The following is a 25,030-nucleotide window of genomic DNA, read 5'->3' on the forward strand; positions in this document are numbered from 1 at the left end:
GTGTCTTGGGTCTTCGGGGTGTCTTGGGTCTTCGGGGTGTCTTGGGTCTTCGGGGTGTCTTGGTCTTCGGGGTGTCTTGGGTCTTCGGGGTGTCTTGGGTCTTCGGGGTGTCTTGGGTCTTCGGGGTGTCTTGGGTCTTCGGGTGTTTTGGGTCTTCGGGGGGGTTTTGGGTCTTTTGGGTCATCTGGGTCTTTTGGGTCATCAAGGACTTTTGGGTCATCAAGGGCTTTTGGGTGATTTGGGTCCTCGGGGACTTTTGGGTGATTTGGGTCCTTGGGGACTTTTGGGTCATCTTAAAGGTCATCTGTGTTTAAGGGTCTTCCAAGGTCTAAGCTAAGTGGTCTCAGCAGTCTGAAGGTTCAAAAGGTACATTTGAATAGTACTTAATTAATTGACGTCAAAAGTATGACACACATAGACACACGCGCGCGCACACACACACACACACAACACACACACACACACACACACACACACACACACACACACACACACACACACACACACACACCTCCTTTTTTAGTAGACTAGTAGAAGTACCCGGCATTGCCGGGTGGGGGAGGGGAGGGGGGGGGAAGGGGAGGGGTGGGAACGGGGGGGGGGAGGAGAGGGGAACGGGGGGAGGGGAGGAGAGGAGAAGAGGGGGGGAGGGGAGAAGAGGGGGGAGTGAGAGGGGATGAGAGGGGGGTAGGGGGAGGGGATGAGAGGGGGGTAGGGGGGAGGGGGAGGGATGGGAGGGGTGGGGGGAGGGGGGAGGAAGAGGGGGAAGGGAGGGGAGGGGGAGAGGGAGGGGGGGAGGGGGAGAGGGAGGGGGGAGGGGGGAGGGGGAGAGGGAGGGGGGAGGGGGAGAGGGAGGGGGGGAGGGGGAGGGAAGGGGGGAAAAGGGAGGGGGAGGGGGAAAAGGGAGGGGGAGGGGGAAAAGGGAGGGGGAGGGGGAAAATGGAGGGGGAGGGGAGAAGGGGAGGTTGTAGGGTAGAAGGGGGAGGGGAGGGGGAAGGGGGAGGGAAGGGGAGGGCCAGTCCAACAATGACGTTGCAGTCTCATGGTCGGAGAGCAGCACAACAATCGTGACATCGTCCTGTATCTTCGCAACAGCACGAAGCGGATTTTGGAGACTCACCGATCCTGTGACGCCCTCCATTTACCGGCGTTGCCGGCGGGGGAAGGAGACCCGTACATTTCCAACCCATACATTCGCCCTCTCGACTCAAGCTCACTCGGACAAAAGCCTCGCACTACTTACACCGTGAAGGCCCAATGGCCATGTCTATGCCACAAATCAAGTACGTGAGCGAGTCGGGCGCACTGAATTGAAAATATATAGAACGCTCATACTCCATGAAAAGTGAAGCCTACCGTGTCGCCATCTTGGTTAGCACGACTCGACCAACTCGCTTCGCGGATCTCGTTTGTTTTGAACGTGTGAATACGTGCGAACGCGTAACTGTGAGTTAATGGCGGCAAGGAACATCACGTAATCGCTCTGAGCGAATCAGCGCGCTGCTCTGCCACCTGCTCAGATTCTGTATACAATATTCCTCGCTGAAATGCGCTGAGGTAAATATGAATAAAAAATATGGATCTCGTAAAGATGAAAGAAAAAAAAACCTATGTGGTGTGAATGGCAATGGCCCTCGCTGAAATGTGAAAAAACGCAATCGCTTTTCGCTCTGAAATATGTGCGAACGCGTAACTGAGTTTATGGTGGCAAGGAACATCACGTGATCGCTCTGAGCGAATCAGCGCGCTGCTCTGCCACCGCCTCAGAATCCGTGCATAATATTCCTCGCTGAAATGCGCTGAGGTAAAAATATGGGAAAAAAATATTATGAAATTTTTTTTTTTAGGTCGGCCATGTTCTTCCCAGGCTCAATGGCCTTGTCTATGCCAAATATCAAGCACATGAGCCTCTCCGTTTAGGAGTCTATCGGTAACATTACACACACACACACACACACACACACACACACACACACACACACACACACACACACACACACACACACACACACACACACACACACACACTGTGTTATATATTGTTACAGACGTGGCTTAGATGTTATTTACCGAGCGGTTTTGGTATGACCACGTCTGCACAAGTTACCCGATTATACTCGAACTTTGACTAATCGCGCTACGCTAGGTCAATAAAGGCAATAAAGGAAAAGGACACACGGCTGGGTTTAAAATGACACGACACCATGGATACGGTTCTCAAGACCTCCGGAGGAGATTATATTGTTACGGAAGGTTAGATTACAAGGACGAGAGGTACAGCATAGAAAGACAAGCACTTAGACACAATCTTATATTATTCCCAACAGACGACAGATAAACGGGACAAAGCTGACTCACACGGGGATTGATGGCTAGGAAAGGCAGGATCGATGGCTCCAGGTGCACCTGGGCTCAAAGGTCAGAATCGACTCGGTCCGGTCCAGAGATGCGGGGAGGTATTCAGCGCTCGGAGATGGTGACTTGTCTGCTCAAGCTGGGGGCGCATCTGACGTCACATCCGGTGCGGGGCCGCGTATATCCGGCGGGGAGTGACACGCCCTCGGCTCGTTAGCTCCGCCTCGTGGAATCGGCACGTTGCTTCTCATTGGGTGCGTGCGGGGGGGTTACCGGCTCCGCCCTTGACGAGGAGCTGACAAGGAGCCCCTTTGTGGTAACCCCGTGGAGCGCATGGTCTGGAGCGCGTTGTCTGGAGCGCATTGTCGATGGCGGCTAACCGAGCCGGTGGGAGGACGCACACTCCCCCCCCCCCCGCGCAGCGCCGTGCCCCTCTGTTGTTGTAGACGGGGAAGAAGATGGGAGGAGGTATGGGAAAGGTCCTAAACTCACTACTGGTGCCATATAATCACATTCTGGTGCAACGAAGAGTCATAATTAATGGAAACGAGGCCTTAACTGACATAGATTAAGAATAACTAGGAAGATGTCCGAAAGTGGTCTACGTGTGGTGCGGTGGACCTGGGCACGACATTTAATGGGGGAAAAAGGGGAAGGTCGGCTCTACTGATTGTTGTTTACAGACAATGGGACTAGGGAATGGGGGATTGGGGATAGTTGGGGAGTATTGGGGAAATAGGGGAATATTTACAAGCGGATATGGAGGCCAAATTCCATATTCGCAACATTGCACCCTTCTCTACCCTCGGGGCGTCCCGACCCGATAAATTTTTACCTACTTTAGTGTGGCACGCAATGTAGTTCCCTCTACTATTAACTCTACCCTGAGTGCGACAGTTTTACAGATATTCACGAATGAGTAAATATGTCCCCCTGCGACGTTGCACCCTTCTCCTCACAGAAACACACCCACAGGATAACCGAATCCGGAAAGAATTCTCAAACTAAACATACAGCCGGTAGGGAGCATTATTTACACAAGACTACGCTGATATTTACACTACGATCCAGGACCTGTTTTTGGAGGAACACATGCAGATGTTATGCATAGAGAGAGCACGCATGCTAGCATCGATACACCAACCCACGAGTGCTCTGTGGCCGACGGCCTTTAATAACGTGCAGAGCACCCCTTCCAAGCATCAAGCACCACCCCATCACACAGTGAGCACCATCCGGTGCACCAATAAAGTGTTTATAAATCATTGTGTGGTGTCGCAGCCGGCCGATGTTCTGCCGCTGGTCTTGCCTTCGTGTGGTGCACTTGGCCTTCTTACTTCTTTTCAAAAATAAAGAAAGGCGCCAACCGCGTCCATTTCTGTATTTTGGCCTTCAGTGGTGTCAACTATAAGTGGTTCACCTGTTTGGCATAGGTGCCACGTTGACCCATAGGTCCTTCCACGGGTGGTGCTTGGCCGCAAAAGAACTGCGGTCCATTGTGGGTGGCCACAAACATTGCGGTCCGTATGGTGTATCGATCCAAGCAGCAAGCAGCGAAAGTGCAGGCCCACAACTGCGTAGCCAGCACCGCTCTCTCCTCTCTCTCTACCCCAAAGCCAGATCCTCGGAGGTGGGAGACAAAAGAAGAAGACAAGTGAGTAAGGTGGTAAGGGCGCAAAAGTGCACGCAATACAAGATGATGCACACTGGGGGCACATGGGAACCAGGTGAGACAGGTACGTTCCTATCGTACGCCCCCCCCCCCACCAGGTAACCTACATGGCCCCTCCCTTACCCCTTACTGCATCCACAAAACACAACACTACCCATAAACATCTACTTTACAAATCAACAAACATCCCTACTGTCTTCCCCGTTCCTCCCATAAACCAAATTCGTCTTCTCTCCCTCCTAGCCAATCAAATTTGCCATTTTCAACTCTCATCAAAATTTGCCATTTTCAACTCAACATCAAAATTTGCCATTACCAATTCATCATCAGTCCCTCCTAGGGAGGGAGAGATGGAATCACCCCAATGTCTCATCCACGTCGTGATGCGTCTCACAAATCCACAGCAATCTCATTTCCTGCTACAAACCAAGAAAACACAGGTGTGGAGTCATCATCATCACCTCAGGTAAGTGGCTGCGTATGGTGCGACAGGTTCATCAATCCTAACTATCTCCTAAATGACTTTAACAACTTTACACTACCCGGGGTCTTTCTCCGGCCAAACCATTGGCCCTCTTACACTATGGGTTCTAAAAACCAATTCCCATTGGCCAAACTGTGGTGCTCTTCAATTTGGGGTCTCACTCCCCCGATTCATCTCCCGGTGCCCTCGTACAATTTCTGGGCTGCGACGTGTACCTCTCCCAGTGGGTCTACCCACCTGCACACCTCCACCACTGCAGTTGCCTCCGAGCTTACCTGCTCCTTACCCTAACCTAACTACCTGGGGAAGGCCCTTTGGCTCTCTCCCCACTCGGTGCCCTCTCTGGCACTGGGCTACCCGGGTCCATCCTCCGGATCCTCGGGCCCCATCCACAACTCTACCGGCTCCCAGAGCCCACCTGCGGCCTCACCTGGCCGACATCCTCACAGTGGTGGAGTGCCCAACCAACTACACACACTAACAGGCTACACGCCCCGCCATTTCCACAACACTAATGCACCCATTCACAACACCATTCTGCAACCGCACCACAAATGCCAATATCCAACCACAACTTACCTATACCCTCTACCTAACACTTACACTACCCGCCCCGGGTATTCGTGAAAGGGGTCCACTCTTCCCCCATCCACACCTTCGCACCATGCACACCACTCCGTACCACTTACTCCAACTCTCTCCACACACCTGTACTTGCACACCTGTGCTCTCACACCTGGTGCCACCTGCACCCTTCTCTCCCCAAGCGCATTCGCGCTGATCCACACACTCACTACTCATACACTGCTCCACACACCTGTCCAGTTGCACACCTGTGCAATCACACCTGTTCAATTCTCACAAACACGGCATCATCTCAGCTAACTACTCCCTTCTGAAACTTGCGCTTCCCAGTCGTCCCTTTAAACTATTGCGCTCCCTCGTCATTATCATCCACACTAATCTACCTGCGTCCCTACTACAGGTATCAGTCACTAACTAAACTTAACGTCACCTAATGTCAATCCTCGCTAGATCCCTACACACCATATCCTAACCCACCCGGGCTAGTTTTCACTGCCATACACCCCATAAGCTATTGCTCCTTTGCCCCCCCACATGGGAAGGATGGTGGACTTGCCATCCCACCACATCGGGGGTCTCTCACTACCAATTTTGCACATCAAATTTCAACAAATCAAAAATTTGCCAATCACTGCCCATCATCTGCCAATCACTACTGCCAATCCCTTGCCAATCATCAAATTTTGTTTTTCTCCAATTTTGGGTCCAAAACACTAACCTCATCACCCAGTCGACTCACTAATACCTCTCGGTGCGCCAATCCCTGTCCAAAGCCCGGCTTCGTAAAGCCAAACAATGAATGCTGGTTGTTTTGTGCCAGCGGCTGGACACGTCCGGCACTCGGTGCAGGGACGGGGGCTTACCCGGGCCGAGATCCCACGCATCACCTCGGCGTGGAGCCATCCAATGTCCCGATCTCGACCTGCCGGCACGTCTCAACAAAACGTGGTCGCCATAACGACCCTTCCTATCGGGCTGCCCGCTCCGCCTAGTGGAGCACGGACGCGGCCGTTCAAAGCGAGGCCCAGCACGCACCGAGGGCCCGATTCGGCTAAAAGTCGACCTAACCTCTAACCCGTTTAATGTCGATGCTTCACCTGCATGCTTACACCCCGAAGCCCGTTCCTTGCTCACACATCCAGCCGTGCTCATGCTCCTCGTACCTTTCCTTACACACCCAGGTACCCTCATTCCACTCACAGCCTTGGTCACACACCTGACCACCGAACACTTTGGCACACATTCGTTGGTCGCACACCTCACCAAAACACCGCTTCGCGCCCCCTCCTCTGTCACCTCCTCTGTGACAATCACAGGTGTGCCCTCATTCGCACACCCAACCATGTGCCTCACCACCAACTCCAGCGTGCATTCCCACTCACGCTCTACCATTCCAGGTGTGCATCCTTCCATCCCAGGTGTACATCCTCGCTCACCTGTCACAACCAACTCACTCTCCTTGTCACTCTCACTACTCTCACCTCCATTCTTGACAGCGCACTCACCCTTACTCTTGACAGCGCACTCTTTCCTCATGCACCTGTCCGTCACACTCCTTTCTCGCGCACACTCTCCCGTTACACCCTCTGTAACACTCACCACAGGTGTGCATTCTTCCTTACTTCTGACAGCGCACTCTTTCCTCATGCACCCGTCCGTCACACACCTTTCTCGCGCACACCTTTCTCGCGCACACTCTCCCGTCACACCCTCTGTAACACTTACCACACCGCGCTTCCATGTGCTCCCTCGCACACACGCTACGACCGACTCACTCTCGCCAGCACCCTCACTCCTTGGCGTGCACTTTTTCCTCACACACCCCAGAGTCGGACTTTCTTGCACACCTCCTTTTTCGCACACCAGACCTGTCGCACACTTCACCAACGGCCTCTCACGAACACCCGGGTCTATCTCGACCCCCAAGCTTCTTAAATCCCCTGGCGCATCATACGCACGACCATATTGGTCACCACTTACACCGGGTCCTCTTCCTCTTCGCTTCTCCTCCATCACCTGCGAATCCCTCATCCGGTTAATGAGCACATCATCACGATCCAAACACAGACTTTGGACCAATTCTTTTATCTCCTCTTTTATTTCTTTCTTATCCCCTCTCCGTCGCTTCTTAATTTCGCTCATCCCTTCTTCCACTTCTTCTAATTTGTGCTTCACCTCTTTTATTCCCCGGTACGTCTCCTCAAGCTCGTCCTCCAAGGCTACCTTGACCGTTTCCAGGTGCGTCCTCACCTGCCGGTCCTTCGTCTCCATTACCTCTACCACCTCGTCCAACCTCGCTGTCAGTCCCTCTCGTACCATCTGACATTCCCTCTTCGTCGCTATCAAGTCGTCTTTTAGTTCTTTCTGTGTCACTTTTAACCCTCCTAATACCGCAGTGTTCCTTTGAACCTGCTCCGTTAGTTCTTTTTGTCCCTCCGTCAGCTGTTCCACCTCCTGCGTCAGGACCTCTATGCCCCCTTGTAACTTTACAGTCCCCTTTCTCACCTCCTTCTCCATGTGCTCCTTACAGTGCCTCACCTCCTCGCGCACTCCTGGGACCCTTTCGCCCAACCCGCGGTCTCTGTCCCTCTGCTCCCTTTCCTTCCTATCGGCCCTCATTCCGTTTATTGTTGCTTCGATTTGCTCACTCTGAGCATCCATCCGGTTCCCCATCCGCTCACTAAATCGCTCAATTTGGCTCTCCATACTCATCTGTACAGCTGCCTGTAACTGCGCAATGAGGGCCTGTATGTCAATCGGCTGCATGTTAAAGCCCGTTGATACAGCGGCCTCGGCTACCACGCGCTCTTGCGAGGCGCCATTTTGCGCGCCCGCTACTTCGTGCGTGACGGCGCTATTTTGCGAACCTGCCGCCCTCACTGCTTCGCTCTCCTCTTGTCCCTCAATTTGGTCCTGGATCGACCCTACCTCACTCTCCTTTACCGGACCCCAGCTGTCTTGATCCGCCATAGCGCGACTTTCAAAATTCGGTTTTTTTTTATTTTCGTAAAACAAATTCAAATTTCGCCGTTATAATTTCGCGCGGGAAACGCGCTCCGAATCGATTCTACTTGTTACAAATTTGGGCCTAATAACGCGCGGGAAACGCGCTCCGAATCGATTCTACTTGTTACAAATTTGGGCCTAATAACGCGCGGGAAACGCGCTCCGAATCGATTCTACTTGTTACAAATTTGGGCCTAATAAATTTAGTCCCGGGTTCGAATTCCACTCCTCGACACCAATTGTTACAGACGTGGCTTAGATGTTATTTACCGAGCGGTTTTGGTATGACCACGTCTGCACAAGTTACCCGATTATACTCGAACTTTGACTAATCGCGCTACGCTAGGTCAATAAAGGCAATAAAGGAAAAGGACACACGGCTGGGTTTAAAATGACACGACACCATGGATACGGTTCTCAAGACCTCCGGAGGAGATTATATTGTTACGGAAGGTTAGATTACAAGGACGAGAGGTACAGCATAGAAAGACAAGCACTTAGACACAATCTTATATTATTCCCAACAGACGACAGATAAACGGGACAAAGCTGACTCACACGGGGATTGATGGCTAGGAAAGGCAGGATCGATGGCTCCAGGTGCACCTGGGCTCAAAGGTCAGAATCGACTCGGTCCGGTCCAGAGATGCGGGGAGGTATTCAGCGCTCGGAGATGGTGACTTGTCTGCTCAAGCTGGGGGCGCATCTGACGTCACATCCGGCGCGGGGCCGCGTATATCCGGCGGGGAGTGACACGCCCTCGGCTCGTTAGCTCCGCCTCGTGGAATCGGCACGTTGCTTCTCATTGGGTGCGTGCGGGGGGGTTACCGGCTCCGCCCTTGACGAGGAGCTGACAAGGAGCCCCTTTGTGGTAACCCCGTGGAGCGCATGGTCTGGAGCGCGTTGTCTGGAGCGCATTGTCGATGGCGGCTAACCGAGCCGGTGGGAGGACGCACACTCCCCCCCCCGCGCAGCGCCGTGCCCCTCTGTTGTTGTAGACGGGGAAGAAGATGGGAGGAGGTATGGGAAAGGTCCTAAACTCACTACTGGTGCCATATAATCACATTCTGGTGCAACGAAGAGTCATAATTAATGGAAACGAGGCCTTAACTGACATAGACTAAGAATAACTAGCAAGATGTCCGAAAGTGGTCTACGTGTGGTGCGGTGGACCTGGGCACGACATTTAATGGGGGAAAAAGGGGAAGGTCGGCTCTACTGATTGTTGTTTACAGACAATGGGACTAGGGAATGGGGGATTGGGGATAGTTGGGGAGTATTGGGGAAATAGGGGAATATTTACAAGCGGATATGGAGGCCAAATTCCATATTCGCAACAATATATATATATAGATTCAATTCCCGTGGATTCCTTGTTCAGGCTGTTTATACGACGCCATTTCATGATGCGCCGATGTAGCGAATCTGGCGCCGAGAAACCGTGACTTCAGATTGATCACGTGTCCCGTGTGCGGTGTATGGCACAGGTATCTCGCTATTATTAGTCCCTTACCGGTGTACACCGGAGGGGACTATAGGTTTGCACTCCGTCCCTCCGTTTGTCCCTCTGTCCGTCCGTCCCTCTGTCCGTTCCTCCGTCCCTCCGTCCGTTCCTCCGTCCGTCCGTCCCTCCGTCCGTTCCTCCGTCCGTCAGTCCGTCACGCAAAGAACAGTTTTCCAGACTTTTTTTATAAACGCTTAACGCTAAAGATTTCAAACTTGGCACATGGTTTCCTCATGATAAGCTACAGGTCAAGTTCGAACTTCACGACGTTTCGATCATTTTTGACAAAGTTATGCACTTTGAACTTTGGGAATTCTGATAATTCTGATGATCCTTAACTCAGTGCCATTTTAAGTTTTAATTTCCTTTAAAAAAGATTTTCTCTGCAATAATAGGACCGATTGAGATCAAATTTTCACCCTAGGAGGGATTCGGTCTGTAGAATATTTTAATGGTAATTATGACGTCACAGGTCACGTGGTTCGGCCGCCATATTGTTTTTCGTGAAAACACAAAAAACCCTTTTTCTCTGCAACGGCTGAACAGATCGAGGCCAAACTTTGCAGGCAGAATCGCATACCCGTGACGAACAAAAAAGTCAGCGAGCATGACGTCATGCGTCACATGGTTTCAGAGTTATGACGTTTTTAAGCATGAACCTTTAAAACCAAGCTCCTCCCTCATTTTTGATCCAATCGAGGGGAAACTTCACAGATCTGTTGAGCATGTCGGTCTACTAAAATGTCCTTTTTGAATTTGCGACAGGGCACGTGGTTTGGCAGATATCGTTAATTAAACGAAAATATATATTTTTTAAAAAGGATATCTCTTGTTTATTCCAGAGTTCTCCTCAAGCCGCACAGCGCGCCCTCAGCCTCCTCTTGCGAACGTCAACAGCGCGACAGCGCGCGCTTTCGGGAGGGGCGGAGCCAAGCCGAGCAACATATATATACACATCGATCATTGATCGTGAACCGGAAAATAATAAATTACTGATATTTAGCGACTCAAAAGGTTCTTTATCAACAACTTATTTTCTCGTGCTTCTGCTGACCTGTCTGCAAGGTGTATAAATCGAAGTCCCGAGTGCGAATCACAGGTGAGCCCGTCCTGAGGTAATTAGCGATTGGGAACGATTCGGAACCTGTGGATAAATAACCCTTGGTAATTTCCCCAAGAGTTTTCCGGACAACAGACTGCCGGTAGGGGACATGTATTGCAGCGCAATACTCAGAATGCTTGTTTTATTTTTATTTTGCTCCCACATAACATACTCACGCATAACGCCGACACGTAGGCGAATGTGTCTAGCGGCTCCGCCCCCATTAAGCTGTGATTGAGTCACAGCGACGCCGAGCCCAGTCCTATATTTTACATAGGAATGTCGTTTTCCAGACTTTTCATGGAATCCTTTCAAGCTACGAGAATTATCATACCAAAGGATGTTGCAGGAAGCAAAACTCTATCGAATAGTAGCAGAATCATTGCCATTGATAGAGGCAGCTCGGAAATATTCCGTCTGAAGAAGAAGATTATCATTATTATTATTATTATTATTATTATTACTAGGGCATGCCCGTACGTGGGTGCAATGCCCGTACGTGGGTACGTGGGTACGTGGGTGCGAGTACGGTGACAATCCCCCCCCCCCCCCCTCTATTTACATGAAATGGTTTGGTTCATGAAATGTTTTGGTCCATTCGCAACGCCAAAGCGAACGGCGAACGGCTTGCGAGTACAGTGACAATCCCCCCCCTCTATTTACATGAAATGGTTTGGTCCATTCGCAACGACCACAGAACCCCCCCCTCTATTTACATGGAATGGTTTGGTCCATTCGCAACGCCAAAGCGAACGGCGAACGGCTAAATCGCCATAGCTCGGTAACTACTTGTCCGATTAATATGAAACCTTGAAAAGGCACATCCTCGGGTCCCCAGCAATATACCTGGCAAGTTTCAAGTATATCGGACCGGTAGTTGTCGAGAAACAGCGGTCACAGACAAACATACATACATACATACATACATACATACAAACATACAAACATACAAACATACACACAGAGATTACTGGAATTATAGATAGATGAACAAGAAGATGAATTCCCGGGTTTGACCGATCCCGTTTTTTCGCTTTATTTTGCTTTTGCCTTGGTCTGGAGAACTGCAGAGGGATCCCTACCTCGACAATCAACTGAACAGACCAGGTAGGCTCTCATATGTAGCCCAAGCAAGTTTTTAAAGAAGATAATCCAACTTTAGTTTTGCATGTAGCAGTTGGGAGCGACGTTTTTTTCCGCGCCATCCCTACATAGAGAGGACTACCGTACTCTCTGACACAAGACAGCCATTGGTCTGTCTGTGTTGCCATTTTTCTCAGAGATGGCTGAACGGATCTTCCTCAAACTTTCAGAGGTTCATCAGTGAGTGCCTGGGGGTGTTTTAGTTCCCCCCAAAAAAGTAAATTTAAGTTCGTTTTTGGGGATTTTTCCTTTTTTTAATCACTCTATCGTGCCTAAGCCTTTTTGATTAATGACAGTTATATACAAGGACACATTCACATAAATAAAAACAAAACAATCACCAGACATTTGAACACAAATCATAAAACAATTCCGGAAGCGGTCAAAGTTGGTGGTAAGGCTTCTTCTTCCTGAACGTCACCATACTTAACTCAGAAACGTGATGAACGGCACATTCAGCAGCATATATTCAACGAAAAGGTAAAATGATGATTTTACATTTGTGATGGATTCTGATTTGGATGTAATTGCTTTTCCATTATATTTGCCCTCATTTCAAATATGTTAATGTTTCTTTTTCGCTTGAGCAATGGCGGGTACTCCAGCTATAAACGCTTTTATACTTTACTCGGGGTACAAATACAACTTTGTCCTGGGGGTAACATAGGCTAGGTGGCCGTGGCCTCATTCGGGGGTATGGGGGACCAGGAGAGGGGCGCAAATTCTCTATGTAAACGTGTACCGCGTAGCGCCACCTGGTGATGGTGGCAGAGGGTATTACAATTTCCATTTTTTAAACTGTGCAACACTGAGGTTATGAAGCACTCCCTTCCCTTCGCCCCCTCCCCCAAAACAGAGGGGCCTGTCAAAACCACCCCCCAGCCCCCTCCCCCGGTGACGCCGGGTTCTCCTGCTAGTTTCAGATATTTAGGATTATGAATTTCAGATATTTCGGTCCCAGGGTCAGGTGATAGACACAACCCGTATATATGATAAAAAGACTGTCAGAGAAACAGTTACTATGCGACCCCCCCCCCCCCCCGTCCCCCGTCCCCCGTCCCCCGTCCCGCAGGGGTACCCAGTGTTGCATAGGGGAGAGTGGAGGGGGGGACTATGTAGGGGTTCCGGCACAATTGTGAATTGAAATGTCGAAATCTTGAAAATATTTTCAAGTGTTTGTTTGTTTGTGCATTACTCTTTCACAGTTAGAATCCCCAAATTTTGGGTGTCACTCCTCAGAATCTGGGCAAGGTTTTATGTCACCATGTGTTGGCTTTGACATCCATTTTGAGATGACCAAAGGCTGCTATAAAGTGTATACTGCGTTGTGAGGTAAGGAATTGCTGCCCTTGGCCCACACGCAAAGGGTAACCACTATGAGGCCAATAACTCCATAGCTTTTCAATGTCCAACACATCCCGAAACCACCGCCAGGAAAAGCTCGAATCCAGCCGGGCAGCCCCGGGTACTTCCCCCCCCCCCCCCCCAACCACTCTTCCCGTCCCCTACACACACACACACACACACACACACACACACACACACACACACACACACACACACACACACACACACACACACACACACACACACACACACACACACCGGGTAGCCTCCCTATTATAGTAATATTTCTTGAATCAATATAAATTAAATGGAAAGAGCACACAAATAACAGTAACCACAGCCAACACAACGGCAGCAACAACAGCTATGTGTTATAATTATAATGGATCCATTTTCCTCGTCTTTCACTTCATTTTACATCCTCATTGAGATTCACAGATAGACACGCAATATGTTTGTGAAGTTGGTTGCTCACCTTTGATTAAATCCGTCAGCGAAATGACAAGCATGCAGGGCTAGTGTTGATAATAGCTGTAATCTGCACAGAAAGGACCAACCAAAGACTTTTATAATGGTACATACTGCTTCCTTGCTTGGCGCTCAGCATTTAAAGGACAGAGCACAGAAAAACCCCATCATAGCTTGGCATCCATGGGGAGGAGGTCATTCCTTGTTGATTGTTCCCCATTGAAAGCGGAGATAAAAGCGATCTCAAAGATGACATCGCTGGTACCCAGAGTTCTCTGGGAAGTGACGCCACTTCTCTATTATCAGCGGCTGTGTTTGTGTTAAAGTCTCGTGTTGTCTCATTTATCTGTTTGCATGTGTACATGATTTGTGTTGCCGCTCCCACACGAGCCTCAGAGCATGAAGAAAAATTTAAAAAAAATAAAAATGGAGAGCTTAGTTGCATGGTCAGGGGAAACTATGAGTGAAAAGTTTTTGACTTCCTCGTACTTTCTCTTAAAAGTTCAAAAGATGAAAATGGTCTTCTTTTTAATCTTTCCATCACTGTCAGCCACGACCTCTCCTCGGCTGACCATATATCAAAACTAGACATCATCCGGCATCATCTCTCTTCGGGATTCCATGGCATCTCAAACTGTGAACATTATATTGGCATCTCCCCCAATGAGGATGAAGCACAAGGCCTGTTGCTCTCACATCGCAGTGAGGTTTGGTGGCCTCTGCTTTTCAACCACCTCTCCTCGCTCCCCAACCATCTGCAGATCCTCCAGAACACGTGTTCTTACAGCAATTCCCTCCTCATTCAGATCCCAAAATACAGGCCTTCCACCTATGTCAACCCCATCCCTACCCACAAATATTTTCTACCCTCATTAACTCCACACAATTCAACCCTCTTACAGGTTGCCATGTTTGCTCACATCCCACCCTCCCACCCTCCCCCCACTCCTCCACTCCTCCATTCTCTTCCCTTTTTTGTTAGGTCATTCCCTTTATTGTATCCAACTGCGACACTGTTGCCCCACTGTCACTACTTTGCCCTTTTACCCCTTCACCTCACTCTTTCCCAACCATGGATTTTGTATAAAAAAAAGCCAACAGAAAATTGGCAGCGAGTCTATTTATTTATTTTCAGAGGACAAGCTAGAACTATTTCAGTCAATGAGCCATAATTGTGGCCAACCGTCATATAGCACACATGTTTAGCATGGATCGATGCATGCAATATTAATTTGAAGCAATTGAAAGTTGACAAGTTGCACAAAATACACTAGTTGACGTAATAATGAATGGCTCCCATTGGTTGTCAATGAACGGTTGCTGGTGTAATCATGGTAGATAAAATACTTGAAGCTTTGTGAGTGGAACTTTTGCGATGAATCACGCAATGAAAAAATAAAAACAATGAAAAAAAAATAAAAATCACACGAACACAGTCATTACATAAAAGCTAGGTTGGGCAGCTGTCGATGCTGCAAGCACTCAGTGCATCACCAAGGCCAGGCAGCTCACCAAACGTTTGAGACTTACTCCTGCGGGACAGGCCGGGGCTTTTGACAGAGCGAGGACTGGGTGAGATTTGCGTCCCAGGCTTGGAATAGTTTGCCTTCATCACTCGGCAATCTGCCATAAACAGAAGGGGGCATAGGAAAAGGGTCAACGCGTGGCAAGTTAATGTGAAGGGCAGCACAGCAAATGCATGTGTGTGGAAGTACTGAGATCCTGGCCTTGTGTGGCACTTAAGACCCGTATTACATGTACAAAAGTAAGAATTGGGAGGGGAGAAATTTATCAGAAAGGGAAAAGGATTAGACAGGACAAAGGACAAAGTCTATGGGGAGTTGGGGTGGAGTGGAGGTAAGGAGATGGGAAGGAACGAGGAAGGAAAAGAGAAAAGAAAAAGGATGTTGGAAAGCTATAGAAGGGGAAGAAAGAAATGGACAGAGCATATATGAGTAAGAGGAGGGTTGGAATCAACCACCATTTTCACGTGTAATATTTCAATCATTAATATTACATGTAATTTTGGTGAAGAGTCCGTAGGCCCTTGTCCTCAGTTTGCCATCACCGAGTAGGCCTTAAACGAGCACTGGCGAATGAATGAAAAGTAACGCATGTAAAAGAAAATGAGCAATAAATAATACAAACAGTTGCTTAACCGAAGGTCTCGATACAGAAATGGTGTTTCATTTGTGAACAAACCCCACTTCACATGATGCTAAACACACCTATCAGTCGGTCCTGACCTCTGCTGCGGCATCGCTTTTGTGTGCAATTAAAACTAACATTGATCTGAATTTGCAATGCAGATTGTGACTCGAAGGCCCAACGTTTCACAAGCAATTGCCTCAAATGTTCACATCAGCTGCCCTTTGCATCCAAAACTGTACAGGTACAAAAAATTTTTTTAATGATGACATGGACAAAAAAAGGGGTTTGATTTACTCATGAGTGGGGATTTCTGAACTCCGAGTAAATAACTACAGTTTGTTCCTGCCGAAGAATTTCCCAGTCACACAGGACGCTGAAGCACTATTTTAGCCATCCTATAATTTCATCGAAATAGCAGGCACAGCCCAATTACCACGTCTGAAAAGAAACAAGTCACACCTCAAATAGAGCACGATGCTCTCCCTGTCGGTGGCACGGTTACCTAGCAATACCAAGGAACATACGTTTCCATGGTAACCACCATCCCACTGCATTGTTGCCATGGAAAATCAGTCACTGTTCTCACTCGAAGGGAGGCGGTTGGGGAGGATAATGCAGACTGCTGGGTAGGTCACGTTATTCAAGCACTCCCAGTCATCATACAAAAGCCATTCACGATTGAACAAACGTGAATAATTTGCACAATTTACCTTGAACCTCCGCAATAGCATTTTTCAGTCTTGTACCCATTTGTGTCTGAACACTTTACCGTGCTCTGTTACACAATTTGCAACCTACATTATGGTGTAGAGTGTAGAGGGTAGGAGGGAAAATTATATTCAGCTTATTTTTTTAATACCCCTTGTCAGGTTGATGCCAACATATTTGAATTATCCAAATGAAATGAGAAGAGTTAACCAGCTTTTTAATTCAAATAATATCGTACGATGTCTTCAGAAATTCATCATTGGACGATCAACATCCATATTGTGGAAGAAACACCCATCTTTACATTCCCTCCAAATAAATGATGTGCTTCACACTGCTCTGACAATAAAACTTGAAGTTAAACCCGGCTCGACACAATTCAGAGAAGAGCAAGCGACCAATTGAGCAATCCTGTACTTCTGCTATATTTTGGTGCAAGTACAACGGATTCAAGTTCAGCAAAAAATCTTGAGAATTAGAAATTGTATAATACAAACAGCATTTGATCGAACAGTGACCAGTGTTCGGTCAAGTTCGCTACATTTGGGAAACGGTAGATTTAGGTCGCGTGAAAGCTGGGATATGGTGGTGCGGGTAGGGATTATCCAATGTGTGACCCACTGGTGTTTGCAAATGGGAAAAAATATCTGATGTTAAGCTACGCGAGGTATAAGCAACGATGAAACGACAGCTCAGCAGGCACGAGGAAATCAAAACTTTGCTCTGTTCCTTTTTATCAATTTTTATTTTTGTAAGCAAATCAAGTTCTACTTAAAGTGAATCGTTTTCCCATTTTCAGCCACAATGCCATGTTCCTTTCAGTGTACCGCCATATTATTTGCCATGTTTTGGTGTACTGTACTGGCACGCAATGTTCAGCCTTTACCGAAGATAAATCTCCATAATTTATATTTATTGTGGTTTTCAGCTCAACCGGAACAAAGTTCAGGGGAGCTTATGGGATGGAGCGTTGTTCGTCCGGCAGTCCGTCAGTCCGTAAACACTTGAAACTGTCTTCTCCGAAACCGCTGATGGGATTGTGATCAAATTTGGCACAGATTATACTTGTCATGTTGCGACTAAAGTTTGTTCACGACATTAAAAACAAGACCAAAAGTCTAACAGCGGTGTAGCCGGGCTCGTAAAATATGATAAACCACAAACATATACGATTAGCTTTTCAAACAGTCATTAATGCTGCTATATAACATTAAACAAAGAAATTTGGAGGAATCCCGACATCCATAAGGTAAGTATTACTTGCAGAACTGAGCGTAGATCTACTGTAATCTTATGTACCCCACAAGGGTTGGAGGAGTGCTCATTTACCAAGCAGCTAGCTAGCGCTTGCCAAGCCAGCTGTTCCTTAAAGGTTTTGAATGGAGTGCTCCCTCGAATGCTTAAAGGACTTGGCGATCTCTCCATAAGAAACTTGGTAAACGAACACACACCCGATGTTCTTGAGACCCAACCATAGATCATCTATAAACTATATACCCCAAAGAAGAATGAACCTTCCTGCCCTTCCGTAGTGAGTGGGTGTACTAGTAAATGTAAATGTTGGTCGGTGGACTCAGGCGTCGTAATGACATCATAGACGTAATGACGTAACAGACACTGAACTGATATATTTTAACTTCCAGTAAGTTTGCAGTCACCACGAAGGGATTAGTGTTACGATTATATTTACTACAACACAAAAAGGTGCAAAAACAGATCCTTGCAACTACAGACCAATCAGCCTGCTCCCAATAATCAGCAAGGTCATGGAATCAATCATTGCTTCTGACATCAAATCCGTCCTCTTCTCCAATGGCTTGATCTCTGATCATCAATTTGGATTCAGACCAGGTCATTCTACTCTGGACATGCTGCTTCTGCTGTCTCAGCAATGGATGGAGGTCCTTCATGCCAAACAGGAAATCAGAGCTGTCTCCCTTGACATATCATGTGCCTCCGATACGGTCTGGCACCCCGCCATGCTCACCAAACTCTCCTCCTATGGTATCCATGGAAATCTCCACGCATGGCTTGCGGACTTCCTCTCTGGTCGTAGTCAACATGTGGCCCTGAATGGTTTTCTCTCATCTCCCCTTCCTGTTCAGGCTAGAGTTCCCTAAGGCAGTGTAAGTAGTTCCCTAAGGCAGTCCCCATGTACTGTTCCCTAAGGTTTTTGTCTTTCCCTCGCGGTCCCCATGTACTGTCTTTCCCTCGCGGTCCCCATGTACTGTCTTTCCCTCGCGGTCCCCATGTACTGTCTTTCCCTCGCGGTCCCCATGTACTGTCTTTGTCTTTCCCTCGTGGTCCCCATGTACTGTCTTTGTCTTTCCCTCGCGGTCCCCATGTGCTGTTTTTGTCTTTCCCTCGCGGTCCCCATGTACTGTCTTTCCCTCGCGGTCCCCATGTACTGTCTTTCCCTCGCGGTCCCCATGTACTGTCTTTGTCTTTCCCTCGCGGTCCCCATGTGCTGTCTTTGTCTTTCCCTCGTGGTCCCCATGTACTGTCTTTGTCTTTCCCTCGCGGTCCCCATGTGCTGTTTTTGTCTTTCCCTCGCGGTCCCCATGTACTGTCTTTCCCTCGCAGTCCCCATGTACTGTCTTTCCCTCGCGGTCCCCATGTACTGTCTTTGTCTTTCCCTCGCGGTCCCCATGTGCTGTTTTTGTCTTTCCCTCGCGGTCCCCATGTGCTGTTTTTGTCTTTCCCTCGTGGTCCCCATGTACTGTCTTTCCCTCGCGGTCCCCATGTGCTGTTTTTGTCTTTCCCTCGCGGTCCCCATGTACTGTCTTTGTCTTTCCCTCGCGGTCCCTATGTGCTGTCTTTGTCTTTCCCTCGCGGTCCCCATGTGCTGTTTTTGTCTTTCCCTCGCGGTCCCCATGTACTGTCTTTCCCTCGCGGTCCCCATGTACTGTCTTTGTCTTTCCCTCGCGGTTGTCAGCTCTTTCACGAGCCTCGATTCAGTATAGAAAAAAAAAAAAAAAAAAAAAAAAAAAAGTGTTCTGGGCCCTGTGCTTTTTCTGGTCTTCATCAATGATCTCTCTGACCCTCTGGAAAATCCACTCTATCTTTTTGCTGATGACTCTACTCTCTGCCGTTCCATACCTCATCACTCAGATCGGCAGTCTGCAGCCTCCTCACTCTGCAGACCTGGACAAAATCACAGACTAGTCAAAAAAGTGGAACATGTCTTTCAATCCTGACAAATCTCACACTCTTACGATGTCTTTCCAAGAAGACCCACTGGACAACCATCCCATATACTTTCTGAACAATCCCCTCCAAGAAGTTCTGTCACACAAGCTTTTGGGTCTCACTATCTGCCATGATCTTTCCTGGGAAAACGACATTTCCAACCTGGCCTCCAAAGCCAGTCGCCGACTGGGCATCCTCAGTCGTGCGAAGTCCTTCCTTGGCACACATGAGCTCCTCACCACATACAAGGCTTTCATCCGCAGCTCAATGGAATACTGTTCTCCCCTCTGGGCCGGAGCTCCTGCCTCACACCTAGCTCAGCTTCACGCTGTTGAAACCAAAGCTTTCAGGATCATTGGACACTGCCACGATGAGGCTAGCTCCCCATGGGCCTTTCACTCTCTCACCACAGGCAGGTTGGTGGTCTTTCTGTCTTCTACCAACTCCTCTCCAGCCTAGCTCCCCCAGCTCTGTCTGTGCTCTGTCCCCCAAATATTCCTACAGGTCGCATAAGATCTGCCAGCAACCCTCTTATGGTTAAACTGCCAAAATTAAGACTACCTATTCACCTTCACTCTGTCATTCCTCTTTTCTCCCGATTCTAGCACAAACTCCCTCACTCTCTTCAATCCCACTCCTCCCTCCAGGTCTTTAAAACAGCTGTTCACCACCATCTCTTATCTTCCCCCATCCAAAACCTTGATCTTTTCTACCCCCGTTAATTCACCCCAGATCCACTTTTTTGAAATACCGACTTCTTTCCTGGAAGTCCTAGCAGTGTCCATGTGTTTTATAACTCTCCCACCCCTACCCCCTTCCCCCTTCCCAGGCCCCTTCCCCCCCCGCCCCCAAACCCTCTCTTTCTCCCACAGGTCTCCCGATGTCCCTGTTCTCTACTGTTGTACTTGTGTGTTTCCCTCTCTCTCCCCATCTTGTCGCCTGCTCCCTTTATCATATTGTCGCGTGATTCCCCTCTGTTAAGACCAGGAATCGCGGATGGCCAAACGAACTTTCATGGAGGCGTTTATTCAATGACGGATTTGACTATACATGCACAGGGGGGGGGGGGGGGGAAGGAAGGAAGAAGAAGAAGAAGCGGCGAGAGCTCTTACCTCATGGCCCACACGCGCCAGCGTCTTCAACCTGGAAACAATTGAACTCACACGAACACCGGATTTTGCATAGAAAGGGAAAATAATACAAGGATTTATTCAATAACTATTGGGACAGGGAAACGCGACGATAAAAACTGAATCCTAAATCGGGATCCTGCACACCTCACTTCACATATAAAAGCACAGGGGAATGAATTAAGCAAAGAAACCGTTGTGTGCGCGTTTATGTTGGCTTATATTTATGTGCCAGGAATCGTCCGGTCTCAGCACGTCGTCCGAACACAGCACCGGGTGGCGCGAACCGCTCGGTTGCTGGCGCGAATCAGGCCCCGATGCCCCCTTGCTCGCTCGGCCCCGATGAAGGCCTCCCGCGCGAGGCGAACGAGTGCGCAGCCCGCTCCCCAACCGTGCCCTTCCTCACGAACGTGGTACGGAAACCGCGGCTCTTCGTTCTTGGGGCTCTGCCATTTTATGAACACCCCACACACAGTCTCTCCTCGGTTCACAACCACAGGTCACGTCCCACACACCGTCGCTCGCCAACGTCTGACACGAAGCGGGGAGAGTCGATGGCAGAGGAATATGCGAGGGCCGAGCGAGAGAGAGTATCCAACAACAACACAGAAAGGAGAGGGACGTCAATGCTGACAGAGGCAAAATGCGACCGCTCGCGATGGATCCAGCATGACAAGGGCCAAAATGTCGGCTCACGGTTTGTGGTCTCCTTCTCCTCTGACGTCACCGCCCTCCCTCGACCAATCCTTCGCAAGGTGGGCGTGGCCTCAGCCTGCCTGCCATGGTGTAACACTGCGCGGCCGCTTGCTGGTGCTCTTCCGGTCAGTTATATTGTCTTGTGGCGGAGAGGAATTTAATTCATGTGGTGCACTAAGGGCCTATCTAAGTGTCTATAAGAATGCGTTGCCATAAGGGACAAAGGAATGATCACCAGGTCTGACACACAGGGGTCTCATCTTAGTCCCAATAACTATTTATCAGGCCCCATTCCTCGTAATGGGGACGAAGATACACCTTAATCCGAACAAACGGGCTATATAGGTCCTCTACTTATTTACATCGAGATGGTTCTAGCTACCCACGACAACCGGAGCATGATACCTATTCAGATCTATCTAAATCTATATATGCCCCTACCCACCGACATAACAATATGTTTTACGTGTCAGTTTGTTTTTGGTGATTCATGTTAGCTCTTACACGAGCCTCGATCTTGTGTACAACAAAACAAAAACAAAAAAAAAAAAAAAAACTATAATATTAACGTTACGTTATCATTATTTCGAAAATGATATTGCCATTAAAAAACCGAGGCAAATTCCTTGCTTCCTCAGTTATTAACATTAGTGCCAACACTGCTTAGATCATTGATCATGAACCATACACCGCTTCAATCCATTAACTTTCCATTCACGACATTGGGATTAAAGTGTTATGGTTATATTTACTATATTATTATTATTACTATTATTACGAAAACGATACTACTGAAACGATACACTACTGTATTAAAAAACCTGGGCTTAATTTGTAAGTGGTCCGTAGATGAGTCATAATGCCCCCCCAAAATAGGTATTATTTTGTTTGTTTGTTTAAAGTCCTATGATTATGTTAGTATAATTCTACATGCTGACCTGTCTTCTAGCAACCATTGAAATTGGTTTAAAATAACCTTGTTGGCACGTTGTAAACAGCCATCCTATTGCTTCACAGGTGGATGTTGCATCACTAAATAAACAATACTTTGTAAGGGACATCAAGCTGGTGGTCCCATCCCTCAGCACTCATTGTGGACGAATAGTCTCTCTGGTGCCTTATGAAAATATTGGACCATTGCATGTCCACAATCCAAATTCCTGCCAAGATCTACAGGGCCATGACCACACCTGAGCAATGATGCAGCCAGACCAAATTTCTAACTGAATCTTGGTGAAATATGCATTCATTAGATAGAGAAAAATACATTGTATACATATGCCATTATTTTGTTTCGTGCAGGTAAACTAAAATTCCCACAAGCATCAAAATTATATCAACTAGAAAGCACTTCAAAATGCAAAACCCATCCGCATCCACTTTGTACTCGAACTAAACTTGATGAAAACAACAGCTTAAAAAAATTGTGCATTTTATCAATTTGTGTTCTATAAGAATGGTCTCCATTCTCATAAAATTATTCTCATAATAAAGGCTTGTTGAAGATATTATGACAAAAGCTCAATTGGTAAAAATGTTATGGCCTTAACAAGCACATTGGAGCTCAATGGTAAATAAATAAACATGGAAGCAACAACAAAAAACGAGGCGTTTCGTGCTTGACGCGCTGCAGTTGGGCTAATGAGGAATATTTATAGTCACTATGACTTTTCCCTTTCACATTTCGACCCAATTTTTAATTATTCTCTTCATATTCCCATAAAGGATTGTTGAACATTTTATGACAAAAGCTCAAACGGAAAAAAATAAAATAATTATGGCCTCGACACACACACACACACACACACACACACACACACACACACACACACACACACACACACACACACACACACACACACACACACACACACACACACACACACACACACACACACACACACACACACACACACCTCCTGCTGCTGCACAGGCCAGTGGGCTAATAAAGGTGTTATCAAAACTTAACAAATGCAGAAAATAATTTTAAAGACTTGCAGTGTATTGCGAAGGTGATCTTTTAGTTTAAACAAAAAATTTAAGTTACTTTTTGCACATTTACAAAAACATCACAAACATATTTAGGCATGCACAAAAAGAAAATCTTGCAAACTTGATTTAGCCAATCTATTTAGTTTACTGCAGGCCAAAGACCTCTCGCTCAACGTGGTCCCTCCCTTCTTACAAGATGTTATTACATATACCAAAGCTTGGCTCACTTGGATCATCGTAAACCTCTTCGGAGAAGCTTTTATTTTGAAAAAGTTAAGAATAATTCTCACGTTGATTAAAGGTGGTTGGCATGTGCTCGACAAAAGAGCTAAAATGCAAGGCTGCTCGGAAGGTCATTATTTTTACCAAAACTAAATCATTCAATGGAGCAATGTCAAGTTTCGCTGAACCACTCATCAGCAAAAACAAAAGATACAAGACTACAATGTTGCAAAGAGAGCCTGGGTGAGAGAAGAAAAACAATAATACATCACGTAGCAATAAACCTGATAATCACCATAATGTTAATGATAGTCAAATTAGGAATGCTTCTGCTGAGAAACAGACACAAATAATAATAATCATCATCATGTACCACACTCAAATAATAAATCATAAAAAAAAAAAGAATAATAATAATAATAATAATAATAATCATAAATCATCAATCATAACCATCAATCATCATCATCATCGGGTCGATCTCAATCAATACAGAATAACAATAAGCCAGTTTGAATAACTAATGCCAAGTGGAGAAACCGAAGAAAAAATTATGAGAAAAAAATGAATGCATCAAACATTGAGGAAGGGGAAAAAATGAAACCACAAAGCAAAAAGAAAAACAGACTCACCGGTATCATCGAGCATGAAATCATCCTGTGCATAACGGAACTTCTCCGGTCCACAGGCGACGAAAACATCCTCCTCACCAAAAAAGTCTTGCAGACAGGTAACCTGCATAAGGAGGTACAAATGTCAAGTACCTCGGCAAAATACCACCCCCACCAATATATATATATATATATATATATATATATATATATATATATATATATATATATATATATATATATATATATATATACATATATATAAATAAATATATATATATATATATATACATATATATAAATAAATATATAAATATATATATATAAATATACATAAATAAATATATAAATATATATATATAAATATATATATATATATATATATAAATAAATATATATAAATATATATATATATATATAAATATATATATATATATATATATATATGTATATATATATATACTATACATGCAGACACATCATTGGCCAATTGCGTAAGTGATTGCTGCCAAGCAACATCCCATTCAATCTGCAGATTCCATTGTTGCTCAATTCATATATACTGTATATTGCGAGCCGTGGTGTCTGTCCGTGCATTCGTCTGTTTGTCTGTCTGTCTGTCTTTCCCGTTTACGGCGGCCACTTCCCGCACTATGTTTGAAAAG

At 47.0% G+C, this 25,030-nt stretch overlaps 1 protein-coding gene across 5 annotated transcripts in view; it reads right to left on the reverse strand.

Annotated features, from left to right (window-relative positions):
• The window catches only part of LOC137425479 (serine/threonine-protein kinase DCLK1), a 204,061-nt gene that overhangs the window by 85,835 nt on the left and 93,196 nt on the right, over window positions 1–25,030 (reverse strand). For all 5 annotated transcript variants that reach the window (XM_068113969.2, XM_068113968.2, XM_068113967.2 and 2 more), the window contains exons 5-6: window positions 24,387–24,489; window positions 15,197–15,289 (exon numbers count right to left, since the gene is read on the reverse strand). In XM_068113969.2, coding sequence (XP_067970070.1) covers window positions 15,197–15,289; window positions 24,387–24,489 — 196 coding nt within the window. The remainder of the gene's footprint in view (window positions 1–15,196; window positions 15,290–24,386; window positions 24,490–25,030) is intronic.

Source organism: Myxine glutinosa, chromosome 4 (assembly GCF_964187855.1).
Source record: "Myxine glutinosa chromosome 4, kmMyxGlut1.1, whole genome shotgun sequence".
Taxonomy (NCBI): Eukaryota; Metazoa; Chordata; class Myxini; order Myxiniformes; family Myxinidae; genus Myxine; species Myxine glutinosa.